The 23717-nt window shown below is 39.7% G+C and overlaps 1 protein-coding gene across 2 annotated transcripts in view; it reads left to right on the plus strand.

Annotated features, from left to right (window-relative positions):
* The first annotated feature begins 5097 nt into the window (after positions 1–5097).
* The window catches only part of LOC143378317 (uncharacterized), a 160994-nt gene continuing 142374 nt past the window's right edge, over positions 5098–23717 (plus strand). For both annotated transcript variants that reach the window (XR_013088186.1, XM_076830017.1), the window contains exons 1-2: positions 5098–5476; positions 20257–20352. Coding sequence is in view for 1 of the 2 variants with exons in the window: in XM_076830017.1 (XP_076686132.1) it covers positions 20310–20352 (43 nt within the window). In the remaining variant the exon portion in view is untranslated. The remainder of the gene's footprint in view (positions 5477–20256; positions 20353–23717) is intronic.

Here is a 23717-nt window from a genome sequence, read left to right on the forward strand (position 1 = left end):
ACAGCAGATGCCCTTTCAATACAAAGGAGTGAGAAAATTCGGCTGGTAAAATTTAAGCCAGTTTAACGAGGCACACTCGTGCGACTTTAAATCAGGTAAATTCATCGAAGAACGGAATGCCCGCGAGAATCGCACGTATAAAGCTTCGTCCATTCCTTCTCACCCCTTTCCCGGGATCAAGCATCGCTTTCTGGTCACGCGGCTAACCCACTTCCCAAGCTCTTAGACGTTACGTGAGCTCACCTATGTCACAGTGGACGATATATTTACGCAAAGAGCGATCCAACGTTGACAAACGGAGGAAAGCGGTCGGTCGGCTCGCCGCACTTGGAAAATGTCTTTAACTTAGTGAACGTTTCCACGCAGATTACGTATCGCGAGAAGGAATCTCTGATACACGATCGTTGCAGCTGGCGTGCACCAGAATTCACGCCTATCTGTTGAAGTTTAATGGAATAGCAATATTGCGAAATTACCACATCCTTTTTTTTTTCATTATCACAGGAAAATCACTCGCCTGCGAATCAAGGGCGAACGACATTATTATGCGCGTTTACCACACTTGGAACGATTCGTGTTATATCACGATGCCGTGTGGCAAGCACACTGCGAGGCTCGAAAAAAAAATTCGTAATTCCAGCGAGCCCGCTGGCCAGATTTAGCAAATCGGCGAGCGGGGGATGCGCCATGGGGATGTGGGTCCTTTTGCGCGGAGAATACACGGGTAGACGCGGAAGCGAGACGGATAAAAACCAGCAGGCGAAGATCGAACTACGATAATTATCGGTTCGCGATCACGTGAATAGCGCACACCCATTGGCGTGCCGCTATTTTTTCTCCGCGTATTAACAATTCAAATAGGATTGCCACAATATCACGTACCGGAGGCCTGCCTGGCTGGTGACCAATAAGATCATCGACTGTTAGAGAGAATAATCATCGGTTTGATTGCGTGTTAACTGTCCACCTAGGAGGAATTATTGCTTTCGATGACGTTTGTTAACAAATGCATATCACGATCGGACACTTCGAACGGGATGCATATGTATGGGAGGATTGAGTGCCGCACGGTCGGGGTGGGTGGCGCATCGATTCGCGATGGATCGCGTAATTACCGTTGCACGGCGAAGGGGAAAGGTAATCCAGGGGTAAGTACGAGAACCTCCCTCTCGGAAAGTCTCGGGGATGATAATCGTGACAGGGATGGAGCGAAACGGAGTGGAAAAGTAAGCGGATTCCCTTGCGGATTTATTTTATTCCTTTTCTTAGGTAATTAAGTTCTTCTGCCATCGACGTTCTGCTACTCATTAATGGATGGTGAGTAGAGCGAGGGGTGGATATTCTTGTAGTTTAACTTAAATTGAGCAGTCGAAATGGTAAACGATGTAAGTGCCAGTAGTTAAAATTTTTCAGTAGTAACAAGAAACGTATGTCTGTTCATTTTGTCACTTACAATGATGTAAGATTCATTTATCGCTATGGTGTTACAGTCGCTATTCCACCTTTACTGATTTAGAGGGGAACACAAAGATTACGGCCGTGAAGATTGCTGGCACTTTCATCGCTCTTCACCACAGCGAAATTGGCACCTACGATTTTAGCTCTATCTTCCGATAGCCATAACACACGGAATAAATTATTCTAGCGGTTATAACTTTTGCCACTATACTCCGCATGGAATTTCCATCCTTTTCCACTAAAAAATTATTTTTCATTTTTTTTTCGCACTCACATCGTTTACCATTTCAACTCCTCAATTAATTATCGACGAGTATAATGCTTTCTATCCCTTGAAAATGCCCGGTGCACGTTGTAATGGGTTTTCAGTGTATACTGCAACATAATTGCATTCTATCGAACACGGAAAAGCCTTGAGGAAGGCGTACAGATCATTCGATCCGATATTGTCTGCAGTTGACGGCTCCGGATAATATATGACGGAGTAGAACATAGCATGCGGTTTCTGCTACCTGATTCACCTACGATAATCTACATTGTGCGCTTGGAATGTATGTGCATTGATAGTCGAAAGGAAAGAGTCAGGGGATTTCCCAGAAAAGACTCTTGACACTCACGAAACAAGCGTAGTCGCCTATGCACATACGTAACGACATAATTCTTCAGCTTTCGTTTCATCGTCGCTCTGTCATCGAAAATCGGGGCTTAAGGCTGCCGTCTCACCGGGCCTTGAAGTGCGTGCGTACGCTCGCACAAGCTAGGAAAAACGTGTACGTGTAATGTAGGAATCAAACCGTTTCAACCAACTTTCGTCCTGGAATCGACAAGAAGGAAATCTTTGCGGGTATAGTTGCCTCCGGTAGACATTCGTGCAGGGTGGTCTGGTGCGTTTGAACGAGGCCCGAGCCGAGCAACATTGTACATACATTTCGCTCACCCGTCTAACCTGCCGCCTGAAGTTGCTCGGCGATGAGTCGTATCACCGATTATGCAGAAGCAGAATTTCTTTACTTTTCATCGTATCAGTAGAAAAGTGATTCTGCCGATTAAATCGATAGGAAATAATTTAAGTCGGACTACTTTGAACGAAACGGGCTTTCAATTCTGTAAATAAATTTTATGTGTAATATCGTTAATGATTATGGTTGAAATTATGCCAGGTTTGGTGTCTTTCCATCTTTCCTTCCTACACTGCCGGACTTCTTTATCTTTCATTATTGCTACGTTCAGCTGCGCTGACGCTAGACGCAGCTCTCGTGCCGTATTCCTTTAAGACTTCTCGATAGAAAGAGCGAACTCTGTGCCAACGATAGAGAGAACAGAAGATCTGGCAACTATGCGTCGAAAGTTCGTCTCCGCAGAGTGCCTAGCGATGTCACCTCTGTACAAGTTCTTTTTATCGACCGCGGTAGTTTCATAAGGGTCCGTTTGTTTACTGGGGACGCTTCGATTGATTCGGACCATAACAGAAATGAGACGGCATCCTTAATTTGGGGGAAAAAGGAACTCCAGTAGCGAAATGTATTTTAATAGAAGTTGGAGCACCGTCCCGTTATTACATTAAGGGCTTCCGTAGCACTTTAACGTAGGTGGTATCGTGGTTGAACAATATAGGTTATCCCGCTATCGCGTGATACTGGTATATACACACCTATACAATATCGTGGGCGATAATGCAAAGTTTAAATACCCCATCCCTGTTACCACAATTTCTGCCCGTGATTACTTATGCAATGTACAAGGGACGATGTCATCGCATAGTGTAATATTCACAACCGTGATACTGCTCCTAATCGCTAGCCTATTTTCAGATGCGAAGGCAGTTTACAAGTCTGTTTGTTGTAAGTGGAAAAAGAATATAGAATCGAAAGAAAGAGAAGATATCGTCTGGAGAAGACTCGGTACTCGGCTTTAGAAGGGGAGAAATAATTGTTATAATATTACTTTCATTTTAATAGAACGTTAATTACGGTTGCAATTTCACGAGCGGTCTGGAGATTCTTAATTTGTAAAGACCTAAATGGACAATTGTGTTAAAGGCTATTAATATTACCCTGCTCCTTGTATATAACTATAATTTATACCGTATTTCTTGTGAATATATACGATATTTTTACATTATTTTGATATGTAGAGTCGATCCTGGAAGAATGGTCCACGTTTTTATTAACCCTCTGCGAATTCAAAATTCGAAACTGATGCGATAAATTGCTGGATAGCCGAAAAGATGATCCCCTGGTAGTAAGTACCATTTCTGCTGTTGCGGGTTCCTAATTTTACCACAAGAGGGCAGCCAATTCTTGTAACCATAGACGAGGTATAGCATAGACCTATCACCTTATGGTTGTTCGTGTCGCCACCCAAAACTGTTTTACCGACCCATAATTTGAGGTCTGAATGTAGTGGCTTCTGCTCATGAACAGCGCCCAACTGAACAACTACTCTGAAATGTGTTGAAATCCTGAAAGGTGTGCGCGCACTTGTATACGTGTGACTTGTTTAGAGAGAGAGTTTGACATAGAGGGTAGGCTTTTGCTGCGTTATGCTTTGGTTCGGTTTGTCAACGACTTACGCGGATTTCTCTCCGAAAATCCATTTCGGGGATCAAGACACTATGGCGCACTTTTTTAAATTGTTACTCTAATAAAATCATTTGTAAATCGCGGGTTTCGAATGACTTAATGTTAGACTTCTTGAATTCTAATTCCTACCACACGCAGCGTTACAATCTGTTTCGAAGCTCCACCGGTAACGTTGCATGCGACACAAAAATGATAAGGGAGTTCTAGGTTCCCCCAAACCGGTGACAGAAAAATATATTGGTTGATAGATCTATCCTATATCTCGTCTGTGTTGTAGCAGTTTATTCGAACCGATGCATGGTCGTGTAGTCAGTGGTCGTGCAGTAAAGAAGTCCACGTTATTGTCGTGACAGGCGAGGTATAGAATAGACCAAACATCTTATTACAGGAATAGGATAGATCTATCTCGCTATGTAAGTAATTTTGTGTCACACGCTCGGGGGGAGTCCCCTTACCATTTCGCGTCACACCCTACGTTATCGATTGAGTATGAAATAAGATCACAACGCCACGAGTGGTAGGAATTAAAATTAAATCTTATGGGAAACATTTAAGCACAGACAAAGTATACCTATACCTCGTCTGTGGTGACACAAAGTTCCATAAGGTGATAGGTCTATCCTACATATACTTCGTCGATGCTAAAAACTCGCGAACAGAATGACTGTCCCTCTCGTATTAGATTACTTATATTCAACAACTATAAAATCAACACACACCCTTATCAAATATACACGTTCCGGAAATTTCTAACATCTCCTGAAATGTTGAAGACCAAAAATTCCCACCATTTCCCACCATTACAACATCTGTTACAATAGAATTCCCCTTTTATCATCGTTCAAAGTCGGTACTACCAGCGATCGGCGATCCCTCCATCGATACTAAAGCACCACAGTGACCGCACCTGTTCTCTACATTACCGCACCAGGTACGCCCCTGATTTCTTTGATCGAGGCATTGGCGTCGCTGAGCGAAAGCCCACCAGGCGCAGGATCCAGGGTCACGATCGTCCTATGGGTTGCCACTCGGCAGGAATTTAGTCGGTGCCAGTCCCGAAACGCGTTCACGTCCGAACATCCTGCGGGACACGATATCGAAAATGGCAACAGACATGTACATTTGATAGGGCAGTCCATTTCGAAGGGGAAAGCGACTCGGTTAGAGCAGGGCAGTGTGGGCATAATGTTCGGCTGACGAGGTACGCGGACATGAACGGATCAGCTTAGGGGGCCGGTCGTTGCCAGTTGATCCCTTTGAAATCCCGAATCGGAGGGCAACTGAAAGGAAGGTGGGGGGTGGTGGTGTGATATATTAGTTTCCGTTCGAGTAATTCTGTAAGCAGCCGCCAGCCTTAGGCGCGGAATAGGCGCGATGTGTGGGGAATTAGGCATTCTCGATGGCACGCCCGTAACGAATGGTCCCTCAGGATAAAGGTAAGCGATACACTTGTCGCCTGACACCACTTTTCTCACGGGCTGTCGAAATCAACAGCGAGGCACGCGACTCGATTCTCAAATTCTATGCCGGATGCTGAAGGTCTTGTGAGAATGAGGGGGTTGAATGAACGGATTGTTCGTGGCTCGAGGGTGAATTTATTAGAGAAGTCTGAGTGGTGGAATGGTGTGGAGAAACTATGATATTTTGGAGCTGCGTACTGTTTGAAAGGAATTTGTGTACTTGTTATATTTATGCGGGGAGGGCAGTATGGATATTAATATTATATACCTTGACGCCTTTAAACTGGTTGTTGGCAATGAATAAAAATGAAGAATAATTTTCATTGAAACGAGGAAAGGATGAAGCGTCTATTAAACTGTTGAAGTTTGGTTCGAAACTTTCAATCCTGATCAGAATTTTCTATTTGTGGAAAACGTGCTTGAAGGATTATTGAGGTAGAAATGTTCGTTGAAAGTTTAGTGTATGATCTTAAAGTTTTATCAGTTTAATGAAATTTGTTTGGATTTCTCGCAGACCAGAGAAACTGGAAAGCCACCTGAATTTTTATAATATTATAGAAGAAAAGAAAACGTCCACCGTAAATCTGAGGAGAGAGAACCATACTTAAATATTAATCCTTGAAAAATGGCTAAACTACTAGTATTTCATGAAGGAAATGAGTGTGGCTGCTCAAACTTTCCAAGCTTAATATCACACTGCAATATTTTACATGCGGGCTTTTTTGTGAAGGGGTTCGCATAAATAGTCTGACATTTCTTGCGAACAGTTTTCAATGCAAGATATTTTTCACACTCGATACTCGTCTCTCCTGCGTGGAATATTTAAATTTATGTTTAAAAAATTCAAAGGATCGAACAACGAACGTGGATAGTAGAAATTTCACTGTTCATCGATTTTCACGAGATGGCCAGCGTTTGTCAACCGAATCGAGCCACCAAGTGCTACTTTAAGCCCCTTTCGACTTGCCCGCCTTGCTATTAAATTCCTCCCGGACATTGACTCGGTGATTGCACGTTATCTCGTAAGAAGATGAGAACTAACTAAATTAATTCATCGATCTCGGCGGAGATCTCGCATACCTGAAACTAAAGCTTCAAACTCGATAGCCGACTTTATCTGGTTTGTTTTAATTAATAATTTCTCCCAAGTTGTGCCACGATCATCATATTAGGCCTGTCCGTTAGGCAGATAACGTAAACGGATGAAATTCTGTAATTAAATTTACAGTGAACATTGCGTAATTGAATAATGAAATAAAAAACTTTGGATGTTGTATAATTTGTCACACGGCCCTCCATCTTACTTTTTGTTATTGAAAGTTATTCATCATTGACAAATATTCCCGACTGAAATGTATTGCAATATCATTTTATTGCTAGAGTTCTGAATTTGATTTATTTTAGCGATTGCTAGTTTCAAATATATAAAATGTTATTTATGTATTTTGGTCGCCAAGGTGATTCGACTGAACTAAATTTATTTTTCAATGATCCAATTTCTTCTGCCTGAATGCACGCGTCCACTTTCTCCTTAGAGTCGAATTAGTCGAAGTACAAAGAATTTTCTTAAAATGGAACATTAAGTCTCGCAACATTTTGGACATATTTAGGAAACCGTTGTTAATCCACACAGTTTTCACTAAAAAGGGTGTTCAAAATAGCGTACACATTGGGTGGTGTAAGATTGGGGAACGTACGATTGATCTGTGCAAGCAAGAAGCAAGGTATAAAGCAGCAAGGGAAACAGATCGTATATGGTCAGACGCGCTGGGCAAAGCAGACAGAAACTATATTTCCTTCCCGTTTCATGAAAGGGCTGTATAAATTAATGGGAACTTTCAGAATGTACGCAAATTTAGCAAAGCTAGGAATTCCACTCAAGATTATTCAACACTGTAGGGGAGACCGGGGCTAGTGGACTAATTTTTAACATTTCTAATTTTTATAAATAGACCATTGGTATTTTCTTGACTTGTTGCACAGCAAAAGTTTAGAAATTTCATTAGGTATACAGGCTTAATTTTTAAAATTGTTTTAATTGAGTCTAGGTCGTAGTTTTTATTATATTTAGAGTAGTCAGACAAATAATTCAACAAACCACGGCTGTGGAGTTAGTTGACTTAACATTTACTTTTTAGTTTTAACCCTTTGGCTGCGAAAGGCGTCTATGTGCTGTCACAGTTCCATCAATATAGTATTCAAAAGGCGTACATGTATATCCCAGGACCAACAAATTTTTAAAAAAAAATTTCACTCCTACGCTGTGTAATTTTTTTATTAAGTATCATGGTGTTAGATACTGTAATTATTTTCTACTTGTTTGTTATGGTGTATTTAAAAGGCCTGAGAGTTTGAAGGGAGGATAGGGTATAAAACTGGTAGGGGTGAGTTTGGAGGGATCTGTGGTGGGGGAAGTAGATTTGAGCAGCTAAACTCTTTGTCTCGATTGCATCTTGAGGATAAAAAGTGCATTTTTTAGTGGTATTCCTATGCTTAGTCAAGTAACCCCGTCCGACACTATCAACATGTTAAGGGTCGTACGTACAAAACCTCCACGCACCGGATAAAATAAAACACCCTAAATTACAGTCAATGTATCACGTTTCCACAAAATATTCACGAAAAATCATCAAGCAATACTTAGTGGACAAAAATTCATAAATAGCCGAAAGAAAAATATTTACTTCCCGCTGATCTTTTTAGATTTTTTATTCTCACTGATAGAACACGCAAGCTTTTGTCACGGTGACACATTAAATGGCAAGCTGGTCATTCATATGCTTCAATATCGCGAATCGCAGCGTAATTTATAACATAATACAGCAATTAAAGGGAATTAGTCAACTAACCTCGTTAGTCAACTAGCCCCGGTCTCCCCTATCCTCCCACGCGTATGTTATCTTAAAATGTTTAAACCGCGTAAAAGTTTGATAGCAATTCCTACTAAAAAATTACGAATGCTATACCTCTGTTCACCACTTTACGTGACGCAGAATGTATGTTCTACATATTATTAAAAATTCATTTATATTAAGCGAAGTTTAAGAAAGAAAATTGTATCCAAAAATTTCAACAGACTTGAGGAAATACTCTCTATGTATTTATTAACCATTCTCACTGTGCCACAGTATGAATTATTCTAATTCATCGATAAAATTCCTGTCGTGATCAAAATTCCCTTCCCCCCTATTTTAGACAGTTGAGAAATCGTTGTTTCCCCGTCAGTTTTCTGACATGCAATGTCTCGTTTAGTGGAGGCACACAATCTCCAGATACTCTATTTACTACGTTGCTTTTACAGAACTTGAACGTTGGAGAAATGTTTCTTAGCGATTCCCTGCTTGTGACGGTGCCCTCCGGATTCATTTCCCCGGGACGTATGCCGGGAAGTTTCTTGCTAGAATTCTTTTAAAATTCAAGACAAGCCAGAGATGAAATCCGAATATAGCACAAATAGCTGCGTTACGAGACGCAACTGGGTATGGCTCCGGAATTTATGTATCCATGTCTAACGTAATTTGCGTAAAGCGCGAATAAAGGATAAAATTTATGATAGGAAGATTGCTATCCTACTTTCGCTCGGTATTATACAAGAGCCCTAGGGCAAGGTCTTTAAACGTGTCATTCTTACATTTTCTCACATTGCTCATGTTTACCATTGGACTCTGAATCTTTAGCGATAAAGAATTTACTTCGTGAAGGCAAATACACATCCAGAAAAGTTTCAGCAGATTTGCTGTTTTTAACAGAATTCTAGTATTTGGTATAGGTAATGAGCTTCGCACTTCATTTATAAGCACGTACAAGTACAATAATATCTTGTGTCCTATTTGGTAGGAATTTAATATATTAGAACTGTATTCTTGTAATTAATATTTTTCGACTGCTTAATTGTTTCCAGATTTAGTGCAAATACAATTGTCCTTAGACTTGCACAGGGTTGTGTAGTGCAGAAGAATATTGATAAATTTCAGTTTCGAAATAGAATTACGAGTCTATGAAATGTAATTATAATAATGGTCGATCACGATGTACACTAAATTCTCACTTGCTTGTTATTAATAATTTAATAACAATATCCACGTTGGGTTTTTAGTGAAGTTTGAAAATCCTGGAAAATTTGATTTCCTCGAGAAAATCCTTCTTCGATGAAAGTTGAAATAGAATTTTATTTAGTGAAACCCGTTTAAGGGTAGCTTGAGAAGAAATTCGCGCATCTGGCAGAGCTGTATTAGATATAGCGCAGCTTTCATCTACGTACTTCTGTAACGTGATGAGTGCCCGATATGTAACATATACGGGACACGTTATTAGCTATTCAGAAAAATGAGCAGGCATTGCTGGATATCGGGTTCCGAGGACAGTAAATGTGAAAAGCTATTCTTGCTTTCTACCATTCGCTAGATTACCGGATAATATCTGTCCTCCTTTTCGGAAGCGCATATAAAAGCTACATTTCTCAATAAAACTTGATGCCGAGTCCGTGTACTATGACTTGTGCTCGAATGCAAAACTCTGTTAGATGAAAATCGATCTCCATTCTCTAAAGAATCCTCTAATTCATTTTTAAGAGACATGTCTGATGGAAATGGCTGCTCTGCCACAGTTCTTCACATTCTTTTATAAAATTTCATTTGGGGATGGTATAATACGTGTGCTTCTTGAAGGAATCTAAATTGGATCTAAAGAAGTTAATACTTTACTAGAAAAAAAAATCTCTATTCAGCCTTTTTCCTCTACCATTCAGACAGTACTGGAAATATTTGTTGCATCACTCTCAAATTCACGTAGTACCTACGCACAATTTTCAGAGCAATATGATTCTTTGGCCAAGACAGTGAGCTACACATTTTTGCAATAATATTTTTCTAGTATAATAATAAGAGAGGTATCTGTAAGTGATAACGTGTTTACTCGAGCAAGGCAATAAATACTTCCAGCACTGTATATGCAACCCCTTAATTATTATTTATTATTCTTGATCTGTACGCATGTATTCAGATCAAGTTAATTAGTTATAGCTTCAGTATAGCCCCATGCAGCACCCAGTATAAATGCTTAAATATTTTCTGAACGAACAGTGACTTGCCTTTCACCAATCCCTCGCAATACACACCCGTAAACCACTCTTCGCTGCTTAAACCCTTGTAATTCGCATTAAGTTCACAGAAATTCGAAGCCGCTGCGAAGCTACGTTTTCAATTGGTTCGATTACACTTGCAGGGCAAGTAATAATGTCTGACAAGTGCACAGTAGCTGGCAAAGAAAGAAACCTTGCACCCACCTCGACGAAAGAGCTTTCAAGCTTCGCGTAAAATGAAAATTTAATTCGTTCCTCATTTTCTTCGAAAAAAATGTGAGAAATAATCGTAGAAAATAGGAATATCTGTTACCGTGTGGAACGAAGCTGTTTGACATGCAACAAGTTGAGCCTTGGACTTCTTCCAAAACAAAGGCTTCCTAAAGCACGGTGTGCGATGACGACATATTCGATGGAATTTAACTTTTTCTGCCTATCAACTTGGCGAGCGCTGATGCGAAGTGTACATCTGAAAAGCAAACGTGTCAGCGTGCACAGGCAAAAGCCGGGAGCGCGGCTTCAAAAGGATATTCAGGGGGTATCTTGAACACACGCGAGTTAAAATTCCCTTTTTGCACCAGAGAAGGAAAATTATTTCACGCCGCCACGTGGAAAAGCTCGGCTGAGAGTTTGGCTTCTGTCCCTATCTTATCACCGTCAGACAGATTTTTTAATCTGCAGAACCCTATAAAGCACTAAACAGTCGCGTGTTCACCGCTGTAAATCGTTATTGTTTTTGATTAAAACTAAGGATTGATCAAAGATGGAAACTGTCTGGAAAGTGAGGACCACTGACTCTAAATATTGATTTATGTAAATATGCTGATTAATGTTTCTTAATATTTAGCATAATATTTTCTTAATCACTATATTGTTGTATCTGTTTGAATTCTCATTACTACAAACAAATTATTAGCGATCTTCAACAATAGCCAAATTTATGGTTCCCTCATCTAAAATTCTAATAAGAGATAATACTGTAACTCCCAAGACAATATAAAAACATGATAAATTACCTAATGTGAAACAAAAAACAGATAAGAGGAAGATGCATAAGGTGAATGTCCCAATTTCTGCTGATTTAAGAGGCAACTCGTCATAAAGGTGTGCAAAATTTGTTTGCGATGAAAATTTGCAGAGTAATTGATTAATTCTTTAATAATAAATCAACCAATTGAAAAACTATTTAAGAAAAATATATTTCAAGATGTTTAACTATTAGTAATTTGTAATTAAATATATAAAGCTCTAAATCATGAAAAATAGCGATGTATGTATTGCCTCAAGCCCGTGCAACACTCGCGTAAATGTTTAAATAATTTAGAATTATTTTGTTGCAACTATAGTGAAAACGTGACGCATATAATAATAAGAAAAATACTAAATCAGCAGAAACGGGGACATGAGCAGAAATTTGGACATTCACCTTGTTCAAATAATTAATCATAACTTCGAACAAGTTTCGAAGCCAGTTACTATTTCACATCTTTCTTACATTTCATTAAACCATTCACGCGCCTGTATTTATGCAACCTTATTACCTTATTTTTACTCGCACAGCACGCTGCCATTATTTGACAGAAAAGACCCTGAAACACCCTGTACAACCCAAACACTACAATCACAATCCATCCAAAGTGTCCCCAGCAAAAAGGCCCCAACTTTCAAAGAGCATTCAGACGAGACAGAGGCATCATCCCCTGCCACCCTCAATTTACAGAAAGAATTCATTCCGCCGAAATATATTCCAAACATCCACACTCCACGAAGCACTCGAAAAAGCCAAAAGCGTATCATCCCTCGTCGAGCAAGCCCGAGTGCGCAGGACGTTTTCGTCGAAAAAAAACAAAAAACGAGAGCCCTCCTACGTCGAACAATAGGCGTCCACTGCTCATTAACGTTTTTCCTTGGATCTGTTTACGTCCACCGCGGAAAAGCTTCCTCTGTCCGTTTTTTACCTGCGGGGTCGTTGGCTCGAGCCCCGGGACGGTCGGGAAAAAGAGCGGTATCGGCTCGTTAAAGGGAACCAAAGCGGCACAATCATCGAGTCCTTCCATGGCGACCCTGCGCTGCGGATAGGCTACAAATTTTCGCGGGCGGGGGGTGGCGCGGTCCGGCCGCGAAACCCCATGGAGAATAGGGCGCAAAAGCGAGGCGCGCGATCGGCTTGCCCCGTCGCTATCGGGAATTTCACAATTTCCGGGCGAATCCAATAATTTCCTCGTTCGAGACGTGTTCATTCGCACGAGGAGGGGGGCCGGTTACGGCGGCGGACTTGACGAACCTAACGATGATGAAACGGATTTAAATTGTACGGCGCGCAGCTGCGCGCACAAACGTTCGTAGGATCGATTGAGAAAAATTTGTGGACGCGGATTAATGGGGGCTCGGCGCGGATACGGGGTGCACTTTCAAAGGCTTGCGCCTGGGAGGTCAATAGCGGAGGGATGAATGAACGTACTGGGTGATAAGGGCGAATGAAGGGAGTTGGCCGTTGCGGGACTGATAAGGGAATAACCTGAACTAATAATCGTGGATTCTGAGGAAGCTTGTGTAGAAAACGGGCCTCGTAAAAATATTTTATATGTAATTTCTTTTATTAACCAAGGTTCACATTGAAAGGGTGGAAACATTTTTTAACGTCGAGGCTGATAAACTTATTTGCTCGAATAAATTGGAATTTAAATTTATCCGTAGTTTGTATTCGAGGGTGCAGCTTTCACACAGAAACATAGAAGTATTAAGGTGAATGTCCCAATTTCTGCTGATTTAAGAGGTAACTCGTCATAAAGAAGGTGTACAAAATTTGCTTGCGATCAAAATTTGCGGAGTATTTGATTAATTTTTTAATAAAAAATCAATCAATTCGAAAACTATTTAAGATGGATATTTCAAGATGTTTAACTATTGGTAATTTGTAATTAAATATATAATGCTCTAAATGTCCGTATTTCAACACTCGCGTAAATGTTTAAATAATTTAGAATTATTTTGTTGCAATTATAGTACAAACGTGACGCGTATAACAATAAGAGAAATGCGAAATGAGCAGAAATGGGGACATGAGCAGAAATTGGGGTATTCACCTTATGCTAAATAAATAATTGGAGTTTTTCTAAAGATTCTTCCGTTTACATTTACTACATACTAATCTAGAATGGTAAATATTCTATCCGAGGGTAATTTTGGATTCTAAGTAGTTTCCTAGTGGAAAATTTATGACAAGGAAAGGGTTTCATTTGTTTACATACATGAGCATTTTAGTAATCGTATGAGAGACGCGAAAGAAAATGTGATTGCGCAGTGCTATTTTAATTAATGTGCGAAAGATGTCTTGGATGAAGATGTGCGTTAACAGATTAGATTTAATGTGATATTATATTTGCTCTAGTATATTTGTAACTGCAATTAGGGAACTCTAAAATAATTATTAATATTCATTTAATTTAAAGGCCTTCTTAATTTTTCCTAATTTCAAGGGAAATATTATACAATAATTCTCTATTCCAAACTGTGGTGCTTTTCTATTCGTTCGAATGACAAAGTTTCTACTCTTTTGAATTCAAAAAGTGACGCCAAAGTTGAAAAGTTCGTCGAATAAAGTTAACCCGGGTCACCTTTACGCATGGCGAATAATTATATATAAATTTTATTCGTTACTCGAAATTTTATTTGAATAACAATTTTGCCCATCTCTGCCTAAAACAGCCAGAAATTCTGTCCTCGTGCTGCGTTTGTCCGTCTCCGTGAAATGCTCGAGAATAAAATACAGGTGGTTAGCTTTTGCAGAACACTCGACAGTATTTCCAAACCAATCTACCTAAAGTCTATTATATCATGATTTCATAAACGCTTTTACTTGAAACACAATTTCTCTTCTGACAACTACAATTCACTAATGCAGTTACGAGTGCTCCGCGGGAGTGCATTTTGCTGGAATGAAAGAATTCAGGTATACATAAACGCATCGTGGAAGTATTGTACTGCGCATTGCTCGTTGCATAGGACGTTACCAATCGACTTCAATTTAGTTGGCTGCAGATCAAATAAATGCTTGTTTATTGACGTGTGATAACAAAATGTAGCAGCATAAATCAGCCAATACTATTTTATTGACAAATGAAAGAAGAGACTTTTATATTTCTGACTCAAACAGTTCTTACACAAGACCATTACTATCGTGCATTCATAAAGTGTGAAATTATCCCGATCCAGTATGCAAAAGTAGGTTTTTCTTCATAAACGTTAAAAAAGTAAACCTCCCATTCTCTCGTGCACGCCGTAGCATGAATCGAAACGTCCCCATCCAAATAAGAACACTATTTCATGGCAAATTACAAGAACAAGGAAGATGACCACTACTCAAAACGTGGGTTGTTCGTTTTTAATTCAACAACACCGCGATCCGCGGGTCCAGTCCAAAAATAACCTCTGGAAAAACCGTGTCAACGATCGGCGCGATGAAGCACCAGAATTAACCGTAGTTTAGTGTTTGCCAAGCCCTCCACAATGTCTGGTGAACGAGAAATCGATAGCGAACGTGCAAAAAAAGGTTTCGAGCCTCGAGCCTTTATCGTCGGGCCTGACGAAGTGTGCACGTATACACCGTCGAGCGATGATCGTAAAAGCAATAGTTAGCGTGGCTGAATTGATCTTCCTCCTTTTTCCTCCGCCTTCCCAATTGGCCCCGCAGAGAATCAACTTCCTATCGTTTGCTTATCCATGCGTTGCTCTACCCGCGCATTCTGAAAATTCAATATTCTCCGCGTGTCGACCAAAAGAAGAAAAAAAAAACGAATTTCGTACGTGCGTGAAATTCGATTGACGTCTCGCGACTGCCTCCCGGATTCGAGCCGAATTCATCCCGTGTAATCGTGAATATTGCGTGCCACTGGACGATTTCGATGGGGCACGTACTCTTCGTGTGGAATTTGTCTGCTTCTTGCCATTGTGATCACTAAATTTGTAGGTTCGTTAAATTTGATGATCATTAAGACTGTTGATTGAGAGAGAACAATCTTTGATGGATGCTTGCGTAGGAGTAAGGTAGGGAATGTTGAGCAGTGTATGTGTACGTTTCAAAAATAGGGGTTTATCTTTAACTCTGCCCTGCAGGGTGAAACTACCCTCGAAGCTTTAGGTCGCGAAGGGTGGTTTCTATTCCTTGCGATGACGTTGTTGAGCGAAAGATATTGGCTCTATTAATTCTAATAAATATTCTTAAGGAAAACGTCTCCATTCTTTCTTATATTGGCAAGTAAACACTGGGATTTTGAGACTGCAAAGTAACTTTTAGATACGAACTTACTGTAGTTAATTTAATATCTAAATATGCGGATAGCCTAAAAGTTGCTTTATTTAACGCTGGCTTGCAACTCGAGATGTGTCACAGAGACTCAAACAAATAATATAACGAAAAAATACAAGGCAAAAAATATTATTATTAAAACTTCTCCACGCGAAACGGCAATTCCATATGCGTCAACCTAATAATCACTCAGTTCAGTAGATGTAATTTAAAAAGTAGGCAAATTTGATTATGTCAATGAACGTTCAGTTACAGCATTAAAAAGAATATACCAACTTAGCCTGATTCTTTAATTTGTCAATTCAAGTACTTCAATTAAAACGTTATAACTTGCGAGATGAATGTCACAGACCACTGAGAATAAATTATTTTCTGCAACGCATCTATCAATCACCACAGAATTCATCTGCACCGGTTCGTTAATTAGAAGAAACTCCGAATAATATCATTATCTTTATGCCCTCTTACAGAAATCAGACGCGAAGAGACCAGAAACATGGAGATGGTAACATATATTACCCGGCCTCTTTAACGACATTTATCATGTGTGGCCGAACGTGACGAGACTGCCATCGAAGCTTGTGCTCAGACGAAATACGTGCCGTGCGTGGGATATTCCTTCACAGACGTACGAATCCCGCGAAATCTTGTTCCTCCTGTATACATTTTCGTAAGACAAGCACGGCGATGCCTAAGTAAATTTGATTCGACTGTCTTGAGCAGGGTAATTCCCAAAAAATGACGTAGAATACAAACTGATTCCCATTTGCTTCTTCGTATTGGATTTCGTTGTCATTTGCACTTTCTCGCCTGTTGGTCCTTCGAAAACTCTTTGACAGTGGTCAAAAGAACGTTTAAACTGTGGGCGATAAGAAAAATATAGTCCCCAAAGAAGAGAAGAGTCCCCATTAGAAATAATTATATCTTGAAACTGATGTCCCATCGATTAGGTGGAACGGAATTAAGGGAGGAAGCTAGTTTAGAACGCTGAAAACACGGTGATTTTTAAGAATTATTTTCTCAACAAATATAAATAGAATCTTTCCAAAACTTTAAGGGTGTTTTACTGTATACTCAGACAACAAGAAAACTTTTTTTTATTCAATAATAATTCATTTAATATTGTTTTAATTGTATATCTTCGTAGCGCCGCGCCGCCAGAGTTGTCAAATTGTGTACATCCTAGCGGATCCAATTTTTGCCCGAAATAAAAAAGCTTCCTCTTAACCGACATGAATTTATACAACGTTTCTTTTGGCCATCAATGCGCACGCAAAGCAGAAGCTTCGAATGGCATTTATTTTCCACACACGATGGTCAATTTCTTTTTTTGCTTGGTCATAAATTTTTGTTTCGTTGCAAAAAACACAAAAGCCGCAAGAATTTTACGGCGAGGGTGGAATATTTGAATTTGCCTGTGAGCGATAAAGATGTCATACCGATGCCGGCATCCAAGTGAGCGGATTCAGGTTCGTTTGAATGGTATACGGCTTACAAAGCCAGCCGAACTTAAAAATGGTATTGGCTTGTCCCTTTTACGGGTTGTATTTCCCCGAGCCTCGGTTCGCGAAAGTATCGAGTTTGGATGGGCTTTAAACTGAAGTTAGAGTTTGCAGTGTCGCGTTTCACTATCGCATTCGATCGCTGTCTGTAATGGTAACTTTTAAATTTCACCCTTCGAAGAGCGCGCTGCAAGTCCCCCTACGCGTATCGGATATTCTTGCTCTTTTTTTTTTTGCGCAGCACAGCAACGGGAGAGGCGAACGTTAATAGGATAGACTAGTCGAAAATAAATGTATCGATCAGGTTTTGTTTTTCGAGGATTATTCGGTAGGTACTTTTGCAGTGCTTGAAATGGAAATTATTAGGGTCTCGTTTTTTAAACGTGGCAGGGAACTGAAGAAATTCTAAGTGCAGGCTTAACCAGAACAGAAGATGAATTAGATGATAATGTAGGGGTTGAGAATTATGGTAATATCTTCTAACGCGAAGAAATTTGAAAATGCATAGTCTTTGAGAAGAAATGCTCAAAGGAAAGTATTGCAGGACGAATCTCTACCTTGGGAAAAGAAACGATAATTCTGGGATGCAATAAGCAACGAAATGCATCTCTTTGATCACTTCTTACTTGGAGATTAACTTTCGTTGTATCTTGCTTCGAAGAATTTCTTCTACGACTTCTTGCATGTTCCGTAAATTCTAGGATTGCAACGGTATTCACAGTACAATTTTCTTAATTTCCAGTTCTCGTTGGGGGGAGTTTTTAGCGAACTCACTCTAAGTCAGCATTTCTTGCAATCACTTAACTCGCAACTAATTTAACACCAACCTATGCGCTACATTTTCATTTTGAAAATCTCTAATTCCTCTCAACCATTCGTAACTTTGATCGTTGCAAAGTCAAAGGGCTTTCGCAAAACTCATATTGAGGACCTTGCAGCAACAGGGGTGCAACTCCATTTTTGACAGTTTTTCAGTTATGAAGTTAATATACGCAAAAAAAAAATTCTACATCATTTGGTACGCGTTTGATGCAAATTTTAAACCTGCAACCATTACTGTTTTGTGCAATATTTTTGTTTTGAGCAGCTGCAGATTTGAAAAATTCGCGAAAAATAGAAATAAAAACTTATCAACTCAATAAATACTAGTTTATTGTGTGAAAATATATATTTTTCAATTAGCGTTCTCGTTTTAATGTTAAGTCGGAGCAATTTTTAAAAATTTAACAATTCGGTGAAATTTAAACAATTTTTTCTAATGTATTCAAAGTTGGTAAAGCTGGAGCTGCACCCCTCTTGCTGCTAGCTCCTCGATTTGTGTCATTGTTTTCTGTGCGGGGCAATTATACTTTTATTTCAAACAATTTCTACAAGCTTTGACCCTCGATAATTAGATACCGCAATCGTTAAAGTCACGCGTACAGTTTTGGGGCTTTCGTTGAAATCCCTATCGAAGTGATCACAGATAAAGTCAATTGTGGTGTTGGGGCTTTTACTCTGACAGTTTCCGTGGACTGCAATGGCGAAAGTGTTCAACTGGAAGCGATTGTCTGTTCCGATAAACATCCGTTACATTCGCACGTGTAATCGTATATCCACTGATACAGTTACATGAGCGCGTAATGGAACGTAGCGAGAATCGCGAGACATTAACTGTGCTTTAATTGTGCATAATGTGTGGATTTTTATCGGGTCGGCGAAGGGGATTGGGATCTATTTTCAACGCAGAGTTTTTTTAAATGGGACTGAAATACGGCATTTAGGCATTTAGAGGCGACGAAATTTTATTCTTTTTTGTTGTGACTTTAAGTACCTAAAAGAAAGTATCCGCGGCATGTAATTATAATTTATTCATTTCTTAATCACCAAGAACCATCATCCAAATAATCGTCCCCTTTCTTCAATCATTCAACAAATTGCTCGTATGTAAATATTACATAATTTTTCAAACTTTAAAATAAATGTCTAAAACAAGTGTATACACGTGGACCAGTACTTTCCTTCGCTCCCAGCGTAGCTATAAAATACATGTATTTTCTCCTAGTCCTGTGTTACATATTTCGTTTACAAATCTCTATTTTTGCACATAGGCAAGTCAGATATTGTAAAAAAAAAATATCCTTAAAGCGGTACCCTTGATTATTTTAATTTAATTCGTTCAATTCTCATAAACCCTCAAAGCCGATCTGTCTCTTCAGAAAGACGGAATTTCCTTATCTTTTAAAATTATTAATAAAATCGTGCGGTAAATTGAAGGAAATAAATTTTTCTTTAAGTTCACCTAAGAATTTTTGCCCAGACATGACGGCAGACAATCTTGTATAACTCCGCCATTTTAAAACTTTAAGTAATAAATAATGTATGAAAATAAAGTCAAAACGTTGCCTAACATCTCCTAAGAAGATCCCAATATTTCACTGAAAAATTACCCGAGAAAGTAAATTCTAAATTTCCCCACTCTGTCAGGCCTACAAGGCGGTGTACGCCCTGAAAGCATATTATGTAGGTACGTAGGGGCAATTTCGTTGAATAGTTAGAAACATTAGCACTAACCCAGATCACGTTCCTCTTGCAAGAGGCATAACGGCTGTTCACAATTTTCTCGTTACTCTACCAATTTCCGTCCCCCGTTTGGTTGTACGTACACACGTACGTCCAGGAGTAAACCCCAAATTGAACGCAGCCGCGTTTGCGTGAGAATACACAGAAATACACGCCCTGAACCTACAAGGGCCGCGCGTTTGCGAAACGGGCGTGGTGCACGCTCAAAGGCTTTTGCACGGGGGTGTGCGGCGTGCTTGTGAAGATAGGTCGGTGTGCATAAGAGGCAGAAAGTAACCGAATGCTTTTTACAATTGAATTCCAGGCGGGAGAGGAAGAGAGTGCTTCTCACCTTAGAGAACAAAGGGGGAAGGAAATATGGGAAAGGGCGACAAGAGGGGCATCGCGCAGCGCAGCGACGGTGAGTGTTTGTTTAACGTTAATTGAACAGCGTGCAGACACGGTGCAATCGTTGCACTTCAGTAATTGCATACGATCCTCTAAGCTGGTGCTTTTCTGAATCGTGCTGCGGTCGTGCACCACCAACGAGCATTTTCAGGATTCTTTAATTGTATCCATTATTTATTTATCACCTGGATATTAATTCGTTCGCGAGTACTTAATCGGCCACTTAGATAGTTAGATAGTATTGCCACTAGTAATAAAATAAGCGGTAGAATTTTCTGGCACTCAAAGCAGAAATGTCTCTATATCGAATTTTGAATTTGGACACTCCTTAAGTCTTGAACGGCGGATAGCTTGACCGCAATAATTTCATTCGTGTACATATACCTCGGGATAAGCTTTTAAATTAGGTTTCCATCTTGTTGTCTAAATTCTCGTCTTTTTCACGAAGTAATACTAATATTAAGTAACCCATATAGTTTGATATTTAGAAAAGGGGTGAAGAACCTTTTTATTCCTGACGCGCCGAGCGGTTTTAATAGGGGAAAAAATAAAGAGAAAATTAATCATTGCAGAGTGTTATCGAGAGTGGTTTAAAAATTAACATACAATTTTATAAGAATGAACTCATAACTTGGCATACACATTGTGGTATAATAAAAGCTGGTCAAAAATATTTCAGCGTATCTAACCGCATAATAATTTTAGATTAATATACAGACCCCTATCTGTCCATGAGACGAGGGTCGAAGAATATTTAACGAGGTTGATCCTTTCATAGGCTCGCTCAACTTTCTTCGGGTGTTGTTACTTAGACAGCTAGCTCTTTTATACGTACGGCTAATTATCGCTAAGTTTTACACTCTGTAAGCTCTATATTATGTGCGTAATTGTATACTAAGGGGATTCCCGTTAATTATAATAATAATAATAAATATTCTTGAAATCAATTATTTGCAGCATCATTTTCAACATTGCTAGAATAATATACAGGGACCGGCAGAATAATCTCCTGGGTTTGAAAGGTGAATGAAGTGACATATCGTAGGTAGATACATATTCAAACTTGTACTGCACGACGCGAAAGAGCAATTGTTTTAAAAATCACACCGTACAAACGCTTGCCTATACGCCTTACACACACCTGAAGCCTCGCCCTGAAGTTTCTCATCGCTCGCTTAGTCATTTCCTGTGGTACTGCTGGCAATTGCATGTCGGATAGCGTCTTCGAGTTCCTCGGTTGTCTGCGGCTTATGTTTGAAGACTTCAGCCTTACGGTGTCCCCAGAGGAATAAATCCCCCGGCACTTCCACCCGCCACAAGCACCTCAGTACGGTGATAAGACATTGCTTGGCGGAGGAAACAAAATGGTAAACATTACTCTTTCTGATTGCAGAATACAAGTTTGAATAGTGTGTATAATACCTTCTTCATTTACCTTTCAAACCCGGGAGATTATTCTTCCGGATCCTGTACATTCTCAACGTCACAGAAACTTATACAGAAGTATTGAAATTCTTCGAGATTAAATGTACACTGAAAGCGGAAGAAAGTGACGCGGAAATTAATAACCGTTTCTACTCTACTATCTCTTCGAGTACAGATAACTTGGATTATTCGAGCACCGAACAATGAATTCATTTTTTTTTTTATCTATAATTCGTGTGTTATGTATTTCGTAAATTTTTATTTAGATAAAGGTGCAGCCCATCTCTGCTATCTGATTCTAGGAAGCACTTAGTAGCTCCCTTCTATATAGAGCTAGAAGAAATAGTCGAAGAGAAATATCGCACGATCTCCCAGAACCTATTTTTTACAAAAGAAACGATCGTGAATATGATCTTAGAAACAGGCAGCACGGTGTCTCGTAAAATAATTCGAACGCAAAGAATGTCGCCGCTGGTATGCTGCTCATAAACAACCGTTTCTCCCCTATGTATTACTCTCGAATGAAATTTCGGGGCTTAACTTAATAGACGCGAGAGTCGCCGGCAATATGTAATCTTTTTATTTTCGCGGGGGGAGCGCCTTCGTCGGTGAATTCCGCCGTTGAAACGCGGCAAGGGTAAGGGGGTGACTTAGTGCGTGCGCCAGCTTCAAGAATTACTTACACGCGCCATAACTGTCACCTTGAGAGGAGATGCTCGCAGAAAAGTAAAACAGCTAGACCGTCTAGCCAGTCTCATCCCCGAGGATCGTGTCCCGTTTACAACTTTGCGGAAAAGCGCAGTCGCCCTTCGGTGCACGCGCGAGCACGAAAATTCAGAAGAATTCGATAGCTTCGAGGAGTTTAATCTTGCGAGGAGAGCGTACGAGCTTTTAGTCCACCGAATTGGCCAAAATTTTGCACATAGACGGCCCGTTCCATGTAGGGTAAAGGACCCAATTACTGTCACCTTAAGCTACTTTACTTAAAATAACGAATAAATAAACTATAGTACATAGTATTGATTATAGGTTGAATTACATAATTCTTTTTGTGTACGACTTTACAACGTTTATTTATTCGTTATTTTAAGTAAAATAGTTTAAGGTGACAGTAATTGGTTAGGTGTCAGCAATTGGGTCGTTTACCCTACATATAACATTAACACTGTGTCAAATGCATTACTCCGAATTTTGTAATATCAAGTACATAATTGTGTGTTCTTCTAATCTTGTAAATACAAACATTATTTGTATGTACATTTGTGTGTGGGCACAGAGTGTTCAAAGAAAGGGTTATCCACGTGGAGGGCGTATAGTAGGTACTCGCTAAACTGAGTAAAAAATGCTTTAGTTAGCATAATTAAAAAAAAACAGTATTGTTGGAGACAGAGATTTTCTGTTTCAGTAATACAAGTGATTTGCTTGTGACAAAAGTGTCTATCGTATAAACTGGCTAACCCTTTCTTTAGGCACCCTATATCTATGATATATCCGGGATCACTATATGGATTACAGTTGAGTTGTCACCGCAGAACATTGCGTCGGATTTATAGGAAAATTTTTCAACACTGCGCTCTGCACGTTCAATATCTTATTATAAACATTGCACGCTAAGTATACTAAACATTTGATTGTGACTTAAAACCTGTGCGCATCTCTTTCTCCGATAGACATCAAAGAGAAAAGGAAAATAGCTTCCCCAATGCATTAGCGACAGCTGAAAATTTTACAAGCCGTTTTCGAAACAGAAAATCATCGATATTTCGAGAAACCACACTAGGAACGGGTCGCAAAGGGCGCGAGTATCAATAGTTTGTACAGCGCTGATGATTGAATCCAGGAACGTACACAGGACAAATCGAATCGATGGAGGAACAGACAAGAGCCCTCTGTCTGCGTATTTGCATCCCATTCTCCTGTACCGTATCCTGCCACTCGCTGTCCCGTTTCGTT

Source organism: Andrena cerasifolii, chromosome 1 (genome assembly GCF_050908995.1).
Source record: "Andrena cerasifolii isolate SP2316 chromosome 1, iyAndCera1_principal, whole genome shotgun sequence".
Taxonomy (NCBI): Eukaryota; Metazoa; Arthropoda; class Insecta; order Hymenoptera; family Andrenidae; genus Andrena; species Andrena cerasifolii.